Raw genomic sequence first — 22,255 nt, forward strand, 5'->3', positions numbered from 1 at the left:
AAAGCCAACAGCCAACATCATCCTAAATGGAGAGAACTGGAAAGCATTCCCCTTGAAACTGGGAACCAAACAAGGATGCCCTTTCATCACCACTCTTATTCAACATTGTGCTGGGGGTCCCAGCCAGAGCAATTAGGCTAGATAAAGAAATAAAGGGCATCCAGACTGGTAAGGGAGAAGCACAAGTATCTCTATTTGTAGATGACATGATCTTATACACAGAAAACCCTAAGGAATCCTCCAGAAAACTACTGAAACTAATAGAAGAGTTCAGCAGAGTATCGGGATACAAGATAAACATACGAACATCAGTTGGATTCTTCTACACCAACAAAAAGAACATCGAAGAGGAAATCACCAAATCAATACCATTTACAATAGCCCCCAAGAAGATAAAATACTTAGGAACAAAATCTTACCAGAGACATAAAAGACTTATACAAAGAAAACTACGAGACACTCTAAACCTGACTAAACCAAAAGCTAAGCAGTTTCCTGAATACAACCAAACACTTTGCAGGACAGAGTAGCAGGGGTGGGGGTCTGGGGACCATGGTTTCAGGGGACATCTAGGTCAGCTGGCATAACAAAGCGTATTAAGAAAACATTCTGCATCCAACTTTGGTGAGTGGCATCTGGGGTCTCAAAAGCTAGCAAGTGGCCATCTAAGAGGCATCAACTGGTCTCAACCCACCTGAGAAGATGGACTTGTTACTTGACCGTGCAAGAAGGTCCACTGCTGATCTGCTTCCCAGTGAAACTGGTGCAATTTATTTAAAAACAGCCATTTTAAAACAACCATTTAAGGAAAGACAGCAAATGAAGAAACATCTATTCAAGAAAATCTATGAAAGATGACTGCGTCTGGTATTTGAACAAAGACTGCTCCCTCCCTCCCTTTGCCCACTCATCAAGGTACAAACTTCATCCCAGAAGGCTGCAGCTAAGAACACCGGGCTCCCTCTCCCCCAGCTCTCAGTCAGAGGGCTTTCTTCCTGGAAGGGGCAGGACTTCAGTGTTTCTCATCCTGCCACCGGCTGCCTATTGTTGAGGCTGAGTCCCAGCGGACTGTATTGCGAGGTGGAGACTCCTTTCTCCAACCCAATTACCACTAGTGGAACAGAGGTGCTGCACTGGGCATGGCACGCTGAGAGCACCAGGCTCTGATAAACCTTCCCAGGCTTGTAACATGACGGTTCTATACCAGGAGAAGAAAGCGGAGGGGATCCCAGGCTACTGACCCCCTACTGAGTCCTCTGCTCCTAGAGCCGAATGTCACTCAGACAGAAGCATGCTACTGTCCCCACACCCAGCTCCAGAGCCCTGGCAGAGATTTTTTCTGGGAAGAAGCAGGAATAGACCAGATAGCACGTGTGCCAGACAGCATGGAGAAGTTTAAGGTGCTCTCAATAACAGTAGAGGCTATGGTGAAAGGGAACTAGAACATTTGTGGATCTAATGAAGATGCCGCCTAGACTGCAGGCCTCCTATTTTGTAGGAGAGAACCAAGAAATAAGACAGCTTAGAAGAACCCTCCTGGGGTCAGTAGAAATATTGACTTCACAAACTATTCCGCATAAGGAGCTACACTTTGATTAATTTGTAGAGGAATTATGCCCCAGGACATTGTTGAAAACAATAGAACTACAGGCTGGCAATTGGTAGAGTCAGTTGGGTGTGGTCAGGAAAGAGCAGAAGACATCACTACCAGTATCACGGCTGTCGCAGGGTGACTATGGGCTTACCCAAAGCTGAGCCTCCCTGAGACGCAACATCAAAGTCTTAACATTTGGGAGTAACGTAGGGTGGACAGGTTTCACTAAAACAAACTAGCCAGCCACTAAACAAATAGCAATAACAAGCCCTGGTTGGGGTGGGGGTGTCAGTACACAGTGTTGTCACACTATATTGTCTAAAATGTCCAGTTTCCAAAAAAAATTATGACAAATGCTAAGAAACAGTAAAGTATGACCCAAAACTGGAAAAGAAGCAGGCAACAGAAACTGCCCGTGGGAGTGGCCAGATGTCAGATTTAACAAAAGATTTCAAATAGCCATAATAAATACGTTCACAGAACTGAAGCAAAGCATGATTAAAGAAGCTAAGGAATATAAACACAGAGGCCCACAAACAGATGCAACATAGTAAATATGCTGAAAATCAAAAACAAGAATATCTCAAAAGCAGCAAAACAGTCCATCGCTCACAAGAAAATGCCCATGTGATTAACTGAGGACTTCTCAGCAGAAACAAGAGGCTAAAAGGCAGTGGGATAACACACTCAAAGTTCTTAAAGGAAAACACTGTCAACGAAGAATCTTATATCCAGTGAAGATGTCATTTAACTGAAGGAGAAATAAATCCTTTTTCAGGTTAAAAAAAAAAAATGTTGTTATAAGATCAACCTTACAAGAAATACTAAAAGAAGTTCTTCATGCCCAAAGCAAGTAGCCAAAAGTCAGTAATTTGAATACACACACACACACATACACATACACAAACATACACCATTAAAAGTAATTATGTAATTATAGGGAAAAAAAAAACCCAAAAAAGACATTATAAATGAATTTTTTCTCCTTTCTTAATCAACTCAAAAAGCAATTGTATACTCTATAAACAGTTCCCTATAGGAGCTCAGCAATAGATGGAATGTGACAGAAGAAAGAATTAGCAAATTTGAAAACAGATTGATAGAGATCATGCAAGTGGAACAGCAGGTGTAACATACATATACACCCACTCCTCACTTACCGACTATCCCGCTACCTGGTATTTAGCATTTACAATAGTAAAAAATCTACTATCTGACTATGCTGTGCATTAATGCGCCGGTGGGCATGGAAGGCAACGAATGGATGCAGAGTGTCCCCTTTCTCAAGGAGGGTCAAGGTGGCCTCCAGGAAGCCAGGCTGTGCTGTACCACGCCTGCGCTCCTTCCTCCTGCTGGCGGCGGTGCTGTGTCCAGCTGCTGCACGGGGCTGGCCTCCTCTGGGGCCATAGCCTCCTCTGCGGCCACGGCCCCTGGGCAGACGCTCAGGCAGCACCAAGCCAGTGCGTGTCTGTACTGGGCTCCCAGCTACTATGCAGCCTGAGGTCCTGCAGCTCAAAACTGCTGTGGGGTGGGAAGGGAGGAAAGAAAGAGGTATTGGAGAAGGTGTTTGGAAGACACACCTTTGAGTCTAATGACATAACAAAGTAAGCCGAACTGGGCCTGTAGCCCCTGCCTCGGTGGGACTAAGTGTGCAGCCAGACTCCCAGCGCCCTCATAGGAAGCCCCAGAACCTTGGTGACTCTGGTGACTTGCCAGGCACAGAAAGCAGAGCAGGCTCTGTCTGAGACTGTGAATGCAGGGCTTGAAAGGGTGGGAGTGGAGCCCTGCAGCCGGCTCCATGAGGAAAGCTCTGACCCAGCAGAGGAGGAAGGTGAAGTGGTTAAGCCATGGGCCCTCCAGTCACACAGCCCGGCTTTATCTAGCTTTTTCTCCTCCAAGCCTCCTTCTCCTCAGAAGAATAATCCATAACTGGACTCGTCACAGTGATGAGCACACCAGAAACTCTAAATTATGTCTGTGATCATATTTTCTAAGTAAAAAAATCGGACAAAAAAAAAAAAAAATCCTCCATGTTTTCATAAGACCAATTTTTTTACTCATCCTGGTCCTGGAACCTAACCATGTTGATAAGAGAGGAGTGGGTGTATATATATTTATATAACGTATTTTTTTTTTTTTTTATTGTCAGGCCTGTAACACAAAGATGCAGTATATGTGTAATACATTTGCTGATAACAACATAAAGGGGGTGGGTGGGGGCAAAGCATGCCAGTCTATTACAGGGCTAAGGGAATGGTAACAGATGGTAAAGGAGTAATTACAACAATGTATTGTTGGGTTTTTAACATTAACAGATGTACTATAAAAAATCCAGTGCCGTGAGTCGATTCTGACTCACAGCGACCCTATAGGACAGAGTAGAACTGCCCCATAGAGTTTCCAAGGAGCGCTTACTATGTATAACAATAATAGCACAAAAATGGTGGGGGGGGGGTGGTGCACAGGAGGAATAGAGCTATACAGGAGTAACGTTTCTATATATTACTGGACTTAAGACAGTTTAAACTGAAGCTTCTTAAGGTGTGGAGCCCCGGTGGTGCAGTGGTTAAGAGCTTGGCTGCTAACCAAAAGGTCAGCAGTTCAAATCCACCAACCACTCCTTGGAAACACTATGGGGCAGTTCTACTCTGTCCTATAGGGTCGCTATGAGCCAGAATCAACTCAACAGCAACGGGCTTGATTTTTTTGGTTTAAGGTATAAGTAGTAAACACATACTATATATACAGCAACCACTAAAACTAAAGAATAACTGAGAAAATCATTACAGAAATTAAAATGCTACATTAGAAAATTAAAAACATTTCAAAAACATAATAAGCAAAAACATTTAATTATTTAGATGGTGAGTAGTAGGTGTTTTTGTAACTTTTTAAAATAATTTACTTTTTGCCGTTGTTGAAAGTGCAACACACGTCAATTCAATCATTTCAACACATACAATTCAGTGATGTTAATCATATTCTTGAGGTTGTGCAACCATTCTTTCCCTCCTTTTCTGAATTGTTCCTCCCCATTAACATAAACTCACTGCCCTCTAAGCTCATCTAACCTTTCAAATTGCTGTTATCAATCTGATCCCGTATAGATAGTTCTTTAAAAAAGCACAATGTTCAAGGCAGACAATCCTTACTAATTAAACTAAATTATTGTTTGCTTTAAAGAAGACTGCAGGGGATATTTCTGGGTTAAGGTTCAAAGATTATCTCAGAACAATAGTTCTGGGGATTCATCCAGCCTCAATATCTTCAGAAAAGCTGGATGTGATGAGATTTGAGCTTCTGTTCTGTAATTTTACCCTTTTTGATAAGGATTCTGCAATAGAATCTTTATCAAAACATTCAGTAATGGTAGCCGAGCACAATCCAGTTCTGCTCTCATGGCAAGGGAGGCAGTTGTTCACGAAGCCAGTTAGCCATGCATTTCCATTTCCTCCTCCTAGTCCTGACTCTCCTTCTTCCTCTGTTGCTCCAGGCAATTAAAGATCAGCTGTTTTACCTTAGTTTTTGTTACTTTTTACCTTTTAACATAACACCACCAGGGCCCCAACAATTAGAACTAGAAAGATTATTACTAATTTTACTAAATAGCCTTGCTTATAATGTTCCAATTTGTAGAATAATTTTAAATTTAAGAGTAAATTTTATTATAAACACTATATTTGAAAAAAAACTCTAATATACTTATTCACAAGCTATTTGAAAGCAATGAAAATATCTCTCAGTGTTTTTCCAATAAATAGTTTAATATAATTAACATCCTTATGCTATCAGCCTTGATAACTAGCTTTTCAAAGAAATTTAGCAAGAAATGTAAAAAAAATCTTTTGTGTATGTCATTTTACTTACAGAAATTAAATAGTTCTGACCAATAAACAAAAGCCTCTATATCCTAAATAGGAAAAAAAAAAAAATTTTTTTTTTCTATTTCAGGAGATTATATAAATCTGTACTTCCAAGAGAATGGTATCACCATAGCCACATTTGTGACAAATAGAATACTATATTTGCATAAATACAGACACAGAGATATGTAAATAAGACAATCAGACTATGAATTTTTTAAGTTTGAATAAAAAATACGAGTGAAAATTTTTTTTAGATACATATTCATTTTTGTGCAATTTACTCACGAAATAATCAACCTTTTAATTAAGAACAGATAGTACCTTTTTAATCTTAAAAAGGTGTGTGCCTATAAATAATAATAAAAAAAATAATAGCACCTTATTAATATCTGTGAAAATCATTACATGATACCTGTTGTTGCCGGTGAGTGCCTTTGAGTCAATTCTGACTCATAGTGACCTCCTGTGACATGATACCTAGAAAACGTTATTCACAAAACACAGACTGATATATACACTTTCATGTCTTTATGTACATAGAATTCTAGAATTTTCACTATCATTCATTATTAATTTGTGTGAAATTTATTAAAGTATGTCTGTTTTGTAAAGAACAAACCTAAAGCATAGCTTATCCACGATCCTGCATTAGGATGACTGGAGGGCCACCCAATGAACATAGAAACCAGTTTGTGGGTTACTGACTTCATTCACTAGTTCAGTGATTTCCAACTGCTGATCTTGTGCCAGCCACACGTGATTTTGACCATCTCTAGTAGTTAAAAAAAAAAAATATTTTTTTTTTTTTTTTTTAGTAGTAGTATAAAGTTCTCAAAACACAACTAAAGAAATAAATCTGAAGAAAGAAGGGAAGAAGCAAAAGAAAAGAAAAAATCACAAGGAATTAGAATAGGGAAAAGACACATAAGACAGTTAAAAACATAATGAGAAAGAATCAAAACTCAGGAGAGGGATTACTGTGCTATGGATCTTAAGTCAATTACTAATTCCCTTGGTTCCAAAACTTCACTTTAGAGCAAATTTAAACTCATTTTTATGGTCACTAGAGTACAGAAAAAGGAGCCCTGGTGGTGCAGGGGTTAAGTACCCTGCTGCTAACTGAAAGGTGGGCAAATGGAACCCACCAGCCAATCTGCAAGAGGAGATGTGGCAATTTGCTTCCGTAAAGACTCCAGCCTTGCCTTGGAAACCCCATGGGGCAGTTCCATGCTATCCTTACTGGGCCGCTATGAGTTGGAACTGACTTGACAGCTACGGGCTTGGTTTTTGGTTTAGAGTACAGAAAGGAGCCCTGGTACCAAAGTGGTTACAGTGTTCTGCTACTAATTGAAAGGTCGGCAGCTCAAATCCACCAGCCGCTCCACAGGAGAAAGATGTGGCAGTCTGCTTCCACAGACTACAGCCTTGGAAACCCTGTGGGGCAGTTTTACCCTATCCTACAGGGTCACAATGAGTTAGAATCAACTCCACGGCAGTGGGTTTAGAATACAGAAGTATAAAATACTTCAGCGATTCTGTCTGAGGACTGATTAATTATTGATTCTCTTGGGTTTTAATATTTGTTGGAAATCTTTCCTAAAAAGCTACCTTGCTACCTTGGGAGAAAGAAAACCCAAAACAAACCCACTGCCATTGAGTCGATTCCGACTCATAGCAACCCTACAGGACAAAGTAGAACTGCCCCATAGAGTTTCCAAGGAACACCTGGTGGATTTGAACTGTCGACCTTTTGGTTAGCAGCAGTAGTTCTTAACCACTATGCCACCAGGGTTTTCTCCTTGGGAGAAATCCACAATACACCCAGTTGAAAGTTTTTTGGATGTTGAGGATCTAGCTGTTCTGAATATGTATTATTCTGAGTAATAATGCATCTAGAAAATAAAGTATATATAGATGCAGATTTGAGCAGTAGGACTGGAATTGTTCTCCTCAAGACTCTCTTAATTGTGTGTTTGTCATACAGACTCACAGTCTCTTTCATGCAACTCCAAAATCCAAAAAGTTTGGAAACAAACTCAGTTTTCTGACATTTTGGCACAAACCCACCTAGCTACCTATAGTCTTTGTGCTGCTTGGTTTGACTGTTCATGCTTCACCACACACATGTTAATGCTCCTGGGGTCCTGCCTCAGACCCCATGGTGGGGGAGGGGCGCTATGCTATAACACTGTACTAACTCACCAGAAATTCAGAGTTCCAAAAGATGCTGGCCTCCTGGCTGACAAAATTATACTTACCGAGGGAAAGTCTTTAGAAAATCATTTCACTGAGTCCCAGTTAATTGAGATTTCGTGTTCTGTGCATAAATTTTCTCACCCTTCGTAATACCTTACTTAAACTTGTTTATACTATAAAGGAATTTCATATTCTCTACCTTTTTGACACTGTGGTAGGTAGGTCGGACATTTTGCAATTTTAAGGCTAAAGACACTGAGGATCAGGAGTTCAGCAGCGTGCCTGATGTCACTGAACTGCCCCGAGAAAGAATCAAAGAAGCCTTCTTTAACTTCTACCCCAAGCCCGCAGCGCCCTCCCATGTGCTCCCTCCCTCCTTTCCTGCTCCACTAACTTAATGGGACCTTCCTGAACATGACACAGCACTCAATTTCTCACGGATTCAAAATGCAGAAGACATCCACAGGGTACTTGTAGAGTCACATGTCAGATTTAGTTGAGTCATGGGAAAAAAGAAAAACACTTTCCTAGAGCTTGGATAAAAAAAGTCTACAATGGAAGAGGCCTGGAAGAGGTCCATCAGCCAGCAGCAATCTACAGAGCAGCAAACAATAGGTTACTCTTGAAATATCTGTACACAAAAATGGACGAGGAGCCTGAGAATGCAGAGAGCTATTAGTCTCCAAGGCTGTCTACAGCAGGGGTTGGCAAATGTTTTCTGTAAAGGGCCAGACAGTAAATAATTTAGGAATGGCAGGCCAGATAGTCGCTGTAGTGTGAAAACAGCTGTAGGCAATATATCAACAAATGGGCACGGCCATGTTCCAATAAAACTTTATTTAAAAAAAACAGGCTGGGGGGGAAAAAAAAACAATGGGCTGATTTGACCTGCGTGCCATTGTTTGCCAACCACTGGTCTAGAATATACTTCTTAAAGTCAGAAATTCTTATGGAATAATATTCATGCAGTCAAATGTTCTTTGTTAACTATTTTTCTTTAGAGAAAAAGGATTAAAAAAAAAAAACCAGTTGCTGACTCATAGTGACCCTACACAACAGAGCAGAACTGCCCCCACAGGATTTCCAAGGAGTGGCTGGTGGATTCTAACTGTAGACCTTTTGGTTAACATGTTTCAAAAATACATGCATCTTTTCGGGATCTATTAATTGAGTATTTGTGATTATTTATCTTGGGCTGGATTGAGATTTCCTGCTACTCCATCTATGAAAAAATTGTTTCATGTAATAAGAGCTGACGTATCAATGTTCATCCTACTGAACAAAATAAACTCACGCTAACTGCCTCAGCAATGTGTACGCCCACAAATTAAGATTATTAATTAAAAAAGAATCTTATGTTTTTATTAAAGTATATCAATGGGGTGAATTTTCAAAATTGCTTGTGAACTTAATTAATATATGTGTGAAATCAATAAAGCCACATTTATTTAAAACTATCCTATAAATTCCTATTGTTCTCCAATTCAGATCACCTAGCTTTCAAGAGGAAGAGCCTCAACAAGATGGATTGATACAGTAGCTACAACATGGGCTCAAACATAGCAAGAGTTGTGAGGATGGCGCAGGACTGGGCAGCGTTTTGTTCTGCTGTGCATGGGGTCACTATAAGTTGGAACCAGCTCGATGGCTCTTAACAACACAACAAGCTTTCAAGTCAGTAAAGTTTTACTGAAACGAGGTATTTATTTATTCTTCATTTAAAAACTATTTACAAAATGCTTATTAGCAGACAGGCACTGTTAGAGATGCTGGATATTTAAGAATACGACACAGTCCTGCCATTAAGGAATTCTCAGCCTGGTAACAAAATCTCCTCAGTAAACAACAATTAATCTGGGAATACTGTTGGAAGATTTCTTCAATAGAAAAATTAATTTATCAAATTCCAAGTTATGTTATAGGTATTGGGTATCAGACAGCTAATCAAAGTATCACATCCTTTCCACATCTACTTGTGTATTTTTCATTACTTGATTATATAAATGAACGAAACAATGGGATATCACTAATTTCCAGGTATATAATTAAGAAAAAACAAAATTGCGAATGTTACGAGGTCAAGTTTTTAACAAATGTTTAACAAAAGCTGTAACTGCAGAGCAATATATATAGATTTTTATGTTAAAAATCAAAATAAATGGAAAATTTCTGAAGGAATGTTAACAGTGGGCCTGGGGATGGGGTAAGGATCAGGAGTGAGGGATAGGACTTTTGAAGAAAAACTACTTTTTAAATACCTTTTTAAAAGAAGAAAGAGATTAACATCAGCCAAGACAAAAAACAGTTCTCATTACAAGGTATGCAAATAGCAGACAGTTATAGTAAGAGAGCATTTTGAGAGGGAGTCATTTGTAAATTTATCTTTACTCTCCTGATCCACAACAACTGACTTCTATTTATTTTTTTTTGCAAATGAAAAGTTGAGGGGGAAAACACAGAAAACCAAATAATGTATATAAATGTGTTTGTGAGAAAAGGCTTAGGGTTATCATTTTCTGAACAGACACCCTGGGCACCCAGCACACCACGTGCTATGGACAAGATGGCTCAGGTTCACCTGTGCCTTTCCCTCTAATAATCACATCCAGAATGACAAAATTAATAAACATTTCTGCCTTCTTGTTAACTTGTATTCCTTTTGAGCACAAGAGATGAAAGGTTAGATTCTAATGCTTTAACAGTCCATTACAGGAAATTTTGACTGGTGAAATTATAAAATAAAAACACTGACATTAAAGATATCTTTATAAACCTGTCACTTTAATCTTTCTTCATGACTGGTTGGTTTAATTATGTGGCTCTATAGTCACATAAAATTTCATTATAAGCATTACTAGTTGGTGGGCATGAAACAGCTTAAAACCCTGAGTTTCTCAGTTTTCTCAGGCTAAAAGGCTAAATGATAGTGAAATTTAATAAAACGTCTTAAAAAAAGTCTTAGAATTAGATTATACAGATAATTTTTACTTTGTAAAGAGTGTACATGTTTTACAGAGTTCTCATGCTTCAGTAAATCACAAGCAATGATAGGAGTGAGCATTTTCTTTTTTAACATCTATTATTAGGAACAGGAAGGTATGTTGCTAACAGTCTCAAACAACTATGAAAAGGCAACAAGCCAACACAAACAAATATGGTTTTCTGAAAAACAAACAAAAAAATTCCTGATAATTCTTCTAAATATAAAACTAATTTCAAATTTGTTTTGAGATTTAATCTATAGAAGCATAGTAATTTCTGTGTCTGTTTAATGGAATCTAAAGAAAGAATGGAGCCCTGGTGGCGCAGCGGTTAAGAGCTACAGCTGCTAACCAAAAGGTCCACAGTTTAAATCGACTAGCCACTCCTTGGAAACCCTATTGGGCAGTTCTACTCTGTCCTGTAGGGTCACTACAAGTTGGAATCGACTTGACCCAGCACACAATAACAACAACAAAGAAACAATACTGAATGTTCAACTGATTCAGAGTTTAAAAAAATATATAAATTCTACAAGTCAAGTCTACATGAATAAGGGACTTCTAGAAATTGGCATTACCAAAAACCAAATCCATTGCCATCAAGTTGACTCCTACTCATAGTGACCCTATAAGGCAGAGAAGAACTAACCCATAGAGTTTCCAAGCAGCACCTGGTGGATTCAAACTGCCGATTTTTGGTTAGCAGCCCAACACTTAACCACTATGTTACCATACTACTTATTTCTGCGCATGCAGATAGACACTTCCTAATACTTACGTTGAAAGCATGCTTGGTAAGACCTTCCAATGAAAAGTGTAAAACTGGAATACTGTTTTCTTTTTCAAGTTGAATGAATGAAGATAAACAGAGAATTAATAAGTAATTAAGGCTGAATTTATATTTCTTCCTTTACCAGTTCCAACCTTCACAGTACTTAGAACCAGGTGTAAATGTATTTTTACAGTCAATACAGTAAATACACTGAATATATATAGAACTTTCTTATTGTTTAAAGTCTGGAATTCTCTTTTTAGTTGATACAGTTTTACTAACCTCTTCGGGGACTCTCATGATTGAAGAGAATACCATTCACGGCAAAGAGATTATATGCCTCACGGAAGTTCACCACGATCCAATAGGCATAGAGTTTTGCTGCCCCTGTTGCAAGTGAAAGCAAATAAAGCTTAGTCTAAAAAATCAGTGCTTTTTAATCCATCTTAAACAAGTATCAATTTGCAAAACTTACAATTTGTCATGTATGAAACTAGAAAAAAAAATTGAATCAAAAGCTAAAACAAATAAAGGCTCTTTATCAATTAATCATGCTCCCAAGGGAAAATTCAAGAATTCCTTAGTTTAATAACACCCATGGAAACCCTGATGGTATAGTGGTTAAGCGCTACGGCTGCAAACCAAAAGGCTGGCAGTTTGAATCCACCAGATGCTCCCTGGGAACCCTATGGGGCAGTTCTACTCTGTTCTATAGGGTCGCTATGAGTCAGAACCGACTCGATGGCAATGGGTTTGGGTTTTTTTGGTATAATGCCTACAGTTCGTTCTTTCACAACCTAATTCAACTATAGTATGCGCAATGTATCAAGTTAACCTTTCTTAGGTTTTATTCCCTTTTTGTAGTTTAAAGAGGGCAGAAAATTAAAAAATATGAGATCCTAATATTCTAGTTGCTTTGAAATTTTATCACTGAAGTCTTTTTATGAATAGTCTCTTTACAAACACATTAGATATAATAGGGTTTTTTTAAGGGCTCAAGCTCAGGAAGACTCACTGGGGAAGTATAAAGCATGAAACCTTGTCACTTCAGCACAATCTCACAGCAGTTCAATAAAATGAATCATGTTGGCTCTAATTTTCCTTTTAAATGATCTGTCTGGGAGGGTTGAATTCGTGAAGTAAGGCAGTAATTTCACCCCAGGGCAATGGCAACAAATACTTGTATTTAGCAATTTATAAAGGTATGCTTCTCAATGAGTCACTTTAGTCTATCTAAAAGCTAACGTCACACCAAACGACTTCAGCCCTGAGACACAAACAGAATTAACCCCGAAACACACACTCCCCAGTTGCACAAAGCACAGAGGTGTGCATGGGTCACACACACTCACCATAGGGTGACCGAGGATAGAAGGGGGTGGTCTCCTTCTGTGGAATTTCTTGCACTTTCCCATAAAGTTCACTAGTTGAGGCTTGATAGAACTTCACAGAATTGATAAGGCCGCAGGTCTTCACTGCATCTAGAAGCCGCAAAGTGCCAACGCCATCAACATCCGCGGTGTATTCAGCGAGGTCAAAAGAAATCTGGAAAGAGCAAGTGAGAGATGGCTGCATTTATGGGGAACCACCACATTGCTAACACCGGTGACCAAGGTGCCTATAAGTGCACTTGCTCCAAAATGCCTCATGTGTGGGAAAGCAGAAATCTAATACCAGAGGAAGAAGGTGGGCGCCCTCTAACACTCCAGAGCTGGAAAATGTCAAGAAACACATATTGGGGGCAGGGCTAAAATCAACGAGTAGACAGACAGTTCCAGCAATGCCTCTTACAATGAAGATGCAGAAAAACAAGTGAAATGTTTATATATATGCCAAGCTAGGAGAGCTGGAAATCAAAGGAAAAGTCACAAAATGGACTGGGCAGCAAGGGGAGGGAGAGATGGCTCAAAAGCAGCAAGGAGCTGCTGGACCTGGATCAACGGGAACCCTTAGGCACCATTCCCTGGAGTGATCGCAGCAGGACTGATGGTAGCATCCCAGACGCAGCTTCCTCAAGGAGAGGCAGGGGGCCCCACAGCCTACTCACAGGTCCAGAACCAGAGGAGAACGGCACTCTCTGCAAAAGCTAAGTACTTGCATTTAATAAGATTGCTATGAGTTGGAATTACCTCAAAGGCAGTGGATTTAAAAAAAAATTTTTTTCTTTTGCATTTACTTAACCATGCCCCCAGGTTCCAAGCTGGCTTCAGTGGCTGTCGATTTCCCAGGGCCCGAAATAGGCCCTGTGCATGCCCTGAGCAATTCACCCGGCCTTGGAAAAGGAATAAATTCAAAACTGGGGGAAAAGATAATCTGCCAGCTCCACTAAGCTGGGAAGCTCAGGACAGGAGCGGATCCTATCCAGGTACAAATGCTCTGTGGATTTTGAATACCTTTTCCCCCTGCATGGACTTCTGTGAGTCTATTTCAGGAGAACAGGCTCTTGTTGCCAGACTGCAACTGTTTCAGCTGTGCAGTGGAGAGGTGGGTGTTTGATGTTTGCCTATTAAACAGGGTCCTCACCTACCCACATCAGGGTCCTAAGGACTTGTGGCTCCACCCATGTCACCTAGCCACCTGCAACAGTGGTCCAAGGATAAGTGCTACCTCCCAGTCTTTACAACCAAAACCACTGGGGGCCCATGGTCCGACTGCAGAACCCACCCACCAGTGCACTCAAGGGAACAAGGATGCATTTTCCTCATGGACACTCGGGGGATGGTTTTCAGCCCCCCTGCCTTGTTCAGAGCTTGAGCCCTTGCTCCAACCAGATACCTGTACCTACACCAATCACCCCTACCCGTCTAAGACTGTAGGATAGAACCTATACCACACACTTGATGACCAACTACCTGGACACCGGAGCTGAATCCATACAAGAAAAGTAAATCAATGCCTAGGCTCATATACCTGGTAACAGCTCTAGCAATCTGGTGATAGGATGCTAGAGCTTCAAAGTCAAAAATAATCAGGCTAGCTCACTCAAGCAGCCTACTTGGGCATATCAAGACAAAACAAAGCAAGAAGCTAGGATACAGTAAACAAACATAAACTAATACAATAACTTGTAGCTGGCTTGGAGAAAAGAGGCAATATCAAATCACATAAAGGAGCACACCATGATCACTTCAACAAGCTCTCAAAACAAAGAATCAAGGAATCTTTAGGAAAAAGGTGTTTTCCTGGAATTACTAGAAGCAGAATATAAAAGATTAATATGCAGAACTCTTTGAGACATCAGGAACGAGATCAGTAAGGAGATCAGGCAATATGCAGAACAAGCAAAGGAACACACAGATGAAGCAGTTGAAGAAATTTAAAAGGTTTTGAAGAACGTAATGAACGATTTAGTAAGCTGCAAGAATCTATAGAGAGACAGCAATCAGAAATTCAGAAGATTAACAATAAAAGTACAGAATTGGACAATTCAATAGAAAGTCAGAAGAGCAAAACTGAGGAAGTGGAAGACAGAATTAGTGAGATTGAAGATAAAACACTTGGCACCAAAATATTTGAAGAAAAATCAAATAAAAGATAAAAAAAAAAGGATGAAACCCTAACAATCACGTGGAACTCTATCAAGAGAAATAACCTACGAGTCACTGGATTACCAGAACACGGAGGAATAACAGAAAATACAGACAGAATTGAAAGATGAGAACATATCTATTCAAGATATTCACTGAATGCCACATACGGTAATCTCAAAAGAAAGTAACCAAGACATATTATAATCAAACTTGCCAAAACCAAAGATAGAGAATTTTAAGAGTGGCAAAGGATAAAGAAAAAGTTGCCTAAAAAGGAGAGTCAATAAGAATAAGCTCAGACTACTCGGCAGAATCCATGTAGGCAAGAAGGCAATGGGATGACTTATATAAAGCCTTGAAGGAAAAAAAAATGCCAGCCTAGAATCATATACGCAGCAAAACTGTCTCTCAAATATGAAGGAAAAATTAGGACATTCCCAGATAAACAGAAGTTGAGGGAATTTATAAAAACGAAATCAAAACTACAAGAAATACTACAAGGAGTTCCCTGTTTAGAAAATCATTAATATCAGATATCAAGCCAAGACTAGGAGAGAGGACAGAACAACCACATGTCAACTCAGGTAGGGAAATCACACACACACACACAAAAATGTTCAAAGCAGAGAAACAACAATGTCATTATGAAAAAGAAAATAACACTAAAACAAAAAAGAGGAACAAAGAAATGTAATCACAGATCTTTCATACAGAGAGGAAGCCAAGGCAGTAAAAAGAAATAAAAGTTAGGTTTAAACTCAGAAAAATAGGGATAAATATTAAGGTAACCAGAAAGGAGACCAACAATCCTACTCATCAAAAAAAAAGGAAAAAAATAAAGACTCAGCAAAAATAAACACAACAACAACAAATAAGAGAAAAAGACAATATATAAACTACTCAGCAACAAAAAATTAGGAGGGAAAAAGAGACTGTCCACACACACACACACACACACACACACACACACACACAAAACGACATCAAAATGACAGCACTAAAATCATACCTATCCATAATTACACTGAATGAAAATGGACTAAATGCACCAATAAAGAGACAAACAGTGGCAGAGTGGATAAAAAACATGACCCATCTATATACTGCCTACAAGAGACACCTTAGACTTAAGAGACACAAACAAACTAAAACTCAAAGGATGGAAAAAATGCATCAAAGCAAACAACAATCAAGAAAGAGCAGGAGAAAAGGAGCCAAGGTGGTGCAATAGACAGACGTTTCCGGCGAGCTCCCTTTACAACAAAGACCCGAAAAAACAAGAGAAACGAGTATGACAAGCTAGGAGCCCTGAACATCAAAGGCAAGCTTAGAAAATGAACAGAGGGGCTGGGGGAGAAAGAGACAGTTCAGAAGAAGAGAGGAGCAACCGGACATAAACTGTGGGAAGCCCTCAGGCACCATTCCCAGAGCTGTAGCAGCGGGCTGGTACAAGCGTTCGGCCACAGTTTCCTCAGGGAGAAGCAGCTAGCCACACAGCCTACTCACACCTCCGGAACCAGAGAAGAACAGCACTTTGGTCAAAAGCTAAGTACTTGAGTACATTTTAATGCACCCCCTCCCCCCGCCAATACCACCACCACGCCGGCTTCAGTGGCTGAATTTCCTGGGCCTGAGACAGGTACTACTAAGCACCTAGAGCCATCCTCCCAGCCTTGGAGAAGGAAAAAATTTGCATTTAGGGGAAAAGATGATTTGCCAGCTGCACTAACTGGGGGAGCTCAGGGCAGAAGCGGCTTCTGTCCAGGCATAAATGGTCTGTGGACTTTGAGCACCTTTCCCTTCTGTATGGACCTGTGTGGGCCTATTTCAGGAGAATAGGCCCATATTGGTAGACTCCAACTGTTTTAGCTCTGTGGTGGAGAGGTGGGTGTTTGATGATTGACTTTGCTTTGCCTATTAAATAGGGTCCTCACATACCCACATCAAGGGCCTAAGGACTGCAGCTTCACTCAGGTCACCAAGCCACCCACGACAGGGTTCCAAGGATAACTAGAACCACCCAGTCATTACAACCAAAAACTTTGGGTGCCCATGGTCCATCTACAGAACCCACCCACCTGCACGCTCTAGGGAAGAGGGACGCGCTTTCCTCAGAGACACTCAGAGGTTGGTTCTTAATCCCCTACATTGTTCAGAGCATGACCCCCTGTTGCAATCAGATACCGGAACATACACCAATCACGCCTGCCCCTCTAAGACAGTAGGACAAGAGCCTGTACCACAAACTTGATGATCAGCTACCTGGACACCTGAGATGAATTCATACAAGAAAACTGAATGGACTCCTAGACTGATATACCTGATAACAGCTCTAGCCAGCTGGGGACAGGACATCAGAGCTCCAAAGGAGAAAATAATCAAGCTAGCTCACTCAAGCAACCCATTTGGGCATACAAAAACAAAACAAAGCAAGTAGCTACGACACAGTAAGCAAGCATAAATTAATACAATAACAGAGATGGCTCAGAGACAATATCAATAGCAACTCACATAAAGAAACAGGCAATGATCACCTCAACAAGCTCTCAAAACAAAGAATCCAGGGGTCTTCCAGATGAAACTGCATTTCTGGAATTACCGGAGGCAGAATACAAAAGATTAATATACAGAACCCTTCAAGACATGAGGGAGGAAATGAGGCAATCTGCGAAACAAGCCAAGGAACACACAGATAAAGCAATTGAAGAAATTAGAAAGATTATTCAGGAACATAATGAAAAATTTGATAAGCTGAAAAAGTCCACAGACAGATAGCTATCAGAAATTCAGAAGATTAGCAATAAAATTAGAGAAGTAGACAACTCAATAGAAAGTCAGAGGAGCAGAATTGAGCAAGTAGAAGCCAGAATTTCAGAACCTGAAGATAAATCATTTGGCACTAATATATTTGAAGAAAAATCTGATGAAAAAATTAAAAAAAATGAAGAAACCTTAAGAATCATGGAGGACTCTATCAAGAGAAATAACCAATGACTGACTGCAGTACCAGAACAGGGAGGGATAACAGAAAATACAAAGAGAATGGATGAAGATTTGTTGGCGGAAAACATTCCTTATATGGTGAAAGATAAGAAGATATCTACCCAAGAAGCTCATAGAGCTCCACATAAGGTAGATGTTAAAAGACAGTCACCAAGACATATTATAATCAAACTTGCCAAAACCAAAGATGAAGAGACAATTATAAGAGCAGCTAGGTATAATTGAAAAGTCAACTAAAAAGGAGAGCCAATAAGAACAAACTTGGACTACTCGGCAGAAACCATGAAGGCAAGAAGACAATGGGATGACTAATACAAAGCACTGAAGGAAAAAAGCTGCCAGCCAATAATCATATATCCAGCAAAACTATCTCTTAAATATCATGGTGAAATTAGGACATTTCCAGATAAACAGAAGTTTAGGGAATTTGTAGAAACCAAATCAAAACTAAAAGAAATAATAAAGGTAGTTCTTTGGTTAGAAAATCAATAATATCAGGTATCAACCCAAGACTACAAAACTGGGCACAGCAATCAGAAGTCAACCCAGACAGGGAAATTCAAAAAAAACAAAGCAAGATAAAGGAAAAAAAAAAAAAAAAAAACAAAGCTCAAAACACGGTAACAGCGATGTTATTATATAAAAGAAGACAATATTACAACAATAAAGAATAACTAAGAAATGTAATCATAGATCTTCCATATGGAGAGGAAGATACAGTGATGCAAAGAACTAAAAGTTAGGTTTATATTCAGAAAAAGAAGGGTAAATAAAAAGGTAACCACAAAGGAGACAAACTATGCTACTCATCAAAATGATATACATAAAAAAAACAGAGACTCAGCAGAAACAAAATCAACAACAACGAATTTGAGGAAAGGACAATATATAAAGATAATCTACTCAGCCCATAAATTTAACTGGGAAAAAGAAACTGTCAACAACACAGAAAAAAGACATCAAAATGGCAGCACTAAAATCATACCTATCCATAACTACCCTGAACGTAAACGGACTATAAAAGAGACAGAGAATGGCAGAATGGATTAAAAAATACGATCCGTCTACATACTGCTTTTAAGAGCCACACCATAGACTCAGAGACACAAATAAAAACTCAAAGGATGGGACAAAATATATCAAGAAAACAACAATCAAGAAAGACCAGGAGCGGCAATATTAATTTCTGACAAAATAGACTTTAAAGTTAAATCTACCATAAAGGATAAGGAAGGATACTATATAATGATTAAAAGGACAATATAACAAAAAGATATAACCATATTAAATATTTATGCACCCAATGACAGGGCTGCAACATACATAAAACAAACTCTATCAGCACTGAAAAGTAAGAGAGACAGTTCCACAATAATAATAGGAGACTTCAACACACCACTTTCAGTGAAGGAGAGGACATCCAGAAAGAAGCTCAATAGACACGGAAGATCTAAATGCTGCGATCAACCAACTTGACCTCACAGACATATACACAACACTCCACCCAATGGGAGCCAAGTGTATTTTCTTTTCGAATGCACATGGAACATGCTCTAGAATAGACCACATATTAGGTCATAGAAAGCCTTAGCAAAAATCCAAAAAACTGAAATATTACAAAGGATACTCTCTGACAATAAGGCCATAAAAGTGGGAATTAATAACATAAAAAGCAGGGAAAAGAAAACAAATACTAGGAAACTGAACACTACCCTGCTCAAAAAAGACTGGATTACAGAAGACATTAACACAACAACAACAAAAAAAAACCCAAACACACTGCCATCGAGTCGATTCCAACTCATAGCGACCCTATAGGACAGAGTAGAACTGCCCCATAGAGTTTCCGAAGAGCGCCTGGCGGATTCAAACTGCTGACCTCTTGGTTAGCAGCCACAGCACTTTAACCACTTTCCCACCAGGGTTTCCAGAAGACATTAACGATGAAATAAAGAAATTCATGGATTCCAAGGAGAATGAAAACACTTCCTATCAGAACCTTTGGAACACAGCGAAAGCAGTGTTCAGAGGTCAATTTATATCAATAAATGCACACATCCAAAAAAAAGAAAGGGCCAAAATAAAAAAATTATCCCGACATCTTGAACAAATATAAAGAGAGCAACAAACGAAACCCTCAGGGACCAGAAGAAAACAAATAAAAATTAGAGCAGAAGTAAATGAAAAAGAAAACAGAAAAACAATTGAAGAATTAACAAGACCAAAAACTGTTTTTTTGAAAAAATGAACAAAATTGATAAACCATTGGCCAAAATGACAAAAGAAAACCAGGAGAGGAAGCAAAATAACCCGAATAAGAAACGAAATGGGCGATATTACAACAAACCCAACAGAATTAAAAGAATCATATCAGATTACTATGAAAAACTGTACTCTAACAAATTTGAAAACCTAGAAGAAATGGATGAATTCCTAGAAACACACTGTCTACCTAAACTAACACAAACAGAGGTAGAACAACTAAATAGACCCATAACGAAAGAAGAGATTGAAAAGGTAATCAAAAACCTCCCAACAACAACAACAAAAAAACACTGGTCCAGACTGCTTCCCTATAGAGTTCTACCAAACTTTCAGAGAAGAGTTACCACTACGACTAAAGTTATTTCAGACCATTGAAAAGGATGGAATACTCCCAAACTCATTCTATGAAGCCACGATATCCCTGATACCAAAATCAGGTAAGGACACCACACAAAAAAAGAAAATTATACAACTATATCCCTCATGAATGTAGATGCAAAACTCCTCAACAAAATTCTAGCCAACAGAATTCAACAACATATCAAAAAAATGATTCACCATGACCAAGTGGGATTCATACCAGGTATGCAGGGATGGTTCCACATTAGGAAAACAATTAATTTTTTTTTTAACACATAAATAAAACAAAAGGCAAGAATCACATGATTTTATCAATTGATACAGAAAAGGCATTTGACAAAGTTCAACACCCATTCACGAAAAAAACTCTCAGGAAAATAGGAATAAAAGGAAAATCCCTAAACATAATAAATGGCATTTATACATAGCCAGCAGCCAACACCACCGTAAAGGAGAAAGCCTGAAAGCATTCCTACTGAGATCGGGAACCAGACAAGGATGCCCTTTATCATCGCTCTTATTCAGCATTGACCTGGAGGTCCTAGCCAAAGCAATTAGGCTAGATAAAGAAATAAAGGGCATCCAGATTGGCAAGGAAGAAGAAAAACTGTCTCTATTTACAGATGACATGATCTTCTGTACAGAAAACCCTAAAAAATCCTCAACAAAACTACTGAAACTAATAGAAGAGTTCAGCAGAGTATCAGGATACAAGATAAACATACAAAATCAGTTGGATTCCTCTACACCAATAAAAAGAACATCGAAGTGGAAATCACCAAATCAATACCATTTACAGTAGCCCCCAAGAAGATAAAATACTTAGGAATAAATCTTACCAGAGATGTAAAAGACTTATACTAACAAAACTACAATACACTTCTGCAAGAAATAAAAAGAGACCTACATAAGTGGAAAAACATACCTTGCTCATGGATAGGAAGACTTAACATTACAAAAATGTCTATTCTACCAAAAGCGATCTATACATTTAATGCAATTCTGATCCAAATTCCAATGATATTCTTTAACGAGATGGAGAAACAAATCACCATCTTCATATGGAAGGGAAAGAGGCCCCAGATAAGTAAAGCATTACTGAAAAAGATTAATAAAATGGGAGGCCTTAGTCCACCTGATTTTAGAACCAATTATACTGCCACAGTATTCAAAGCAACCTGGTACTGGTACAACAACAGATGCCTAGACCAATGGAACAGAATTGAGAATCCAGACATAAATCCATCCACATATGAGCAGCTGATATTTGACAAAGGCCCCAAAACGGTGAAATGGGGAAAAGACAGTCTTTTTAACAAATGGCGCTGGCATAACCGGATATCCTTCCACTAAAAAAAATTGAAACAAGACCCATACCTCACTCCATGCCCAAAAATGAGCTCAAAATGGATCAAAGGCCTAAATATAAAATCTAAAATGTTAGAGATCATGGAAGAAAAATTAGGGACAATGTTAGGAGCCCTAATACATGGCATAAACACTATACAAAACAGTAACAATGCAGAAGAAAAACTAGATAACTGGGAGCGCCTAAAAATCAAACACCTATGGTCATCCAAAGACTTTACCAAAAGAGTAAAAAGACCAATTACAGACTGGGAAAAAGTTTTTAGCTATGACATTTCCGATCAGCACCTAATCTCTAAAATCTACATGATACTGCAAAA

The 22,255-nt window shown here is 39.1% G+C and overlaps 1 protein-coding gene across 7 annotated transcripts in view; it reads right to left on the reverse strand.

Moving 5' to 3' along the window:
* The window catches only part of GMDS (GDP-mannose 4,6-dehydratase), a 783,240-nt gene that overhangs the window by 450,352 nt on the left and 310,633 nt on the right, over nucleotides 1–22,255 (reverse strand). For all 7 annotated transcript variants that reach the window (XR_007517120.1, XM_049882356.1, XM_049882384.1 and 4 more), the window contains 2 exons: nucleotides 12,762–12,954; nucleotides 11,692–11,796 (listed from right to left, as the gene is read on the reverse strand). Coding sequence is in view for 6 of the 7 variants with exons in the window: in XM_049882356.1 (XP_049738313.1) it covers nucleotides 11,692–11,796; nucleotides 12,762–12,954 (298 nt within the window). In the remaining variant the exon portion in view is untranslated. The remainder of the gene's footprint in view (nucleotides 1–11,691; nucleotides 11,797–12,761; nucleotides 12,955–22,255) is intronic.

Source organism: Elephas maximus, chromosome 1 (genome assembly GCF_024166365.1).
Source record: "Elephas maximus indicus isolate mEleMax1 chromosome 1, mEleMax1 primary haplotype, whole genome shotgun sequence".
Taxonomy (NCBI): Eukaryota; Metazoa; Chordata; class Mammalia; order Proboscidea; family Elephantidae; genus Elephas; species Elephas maximus.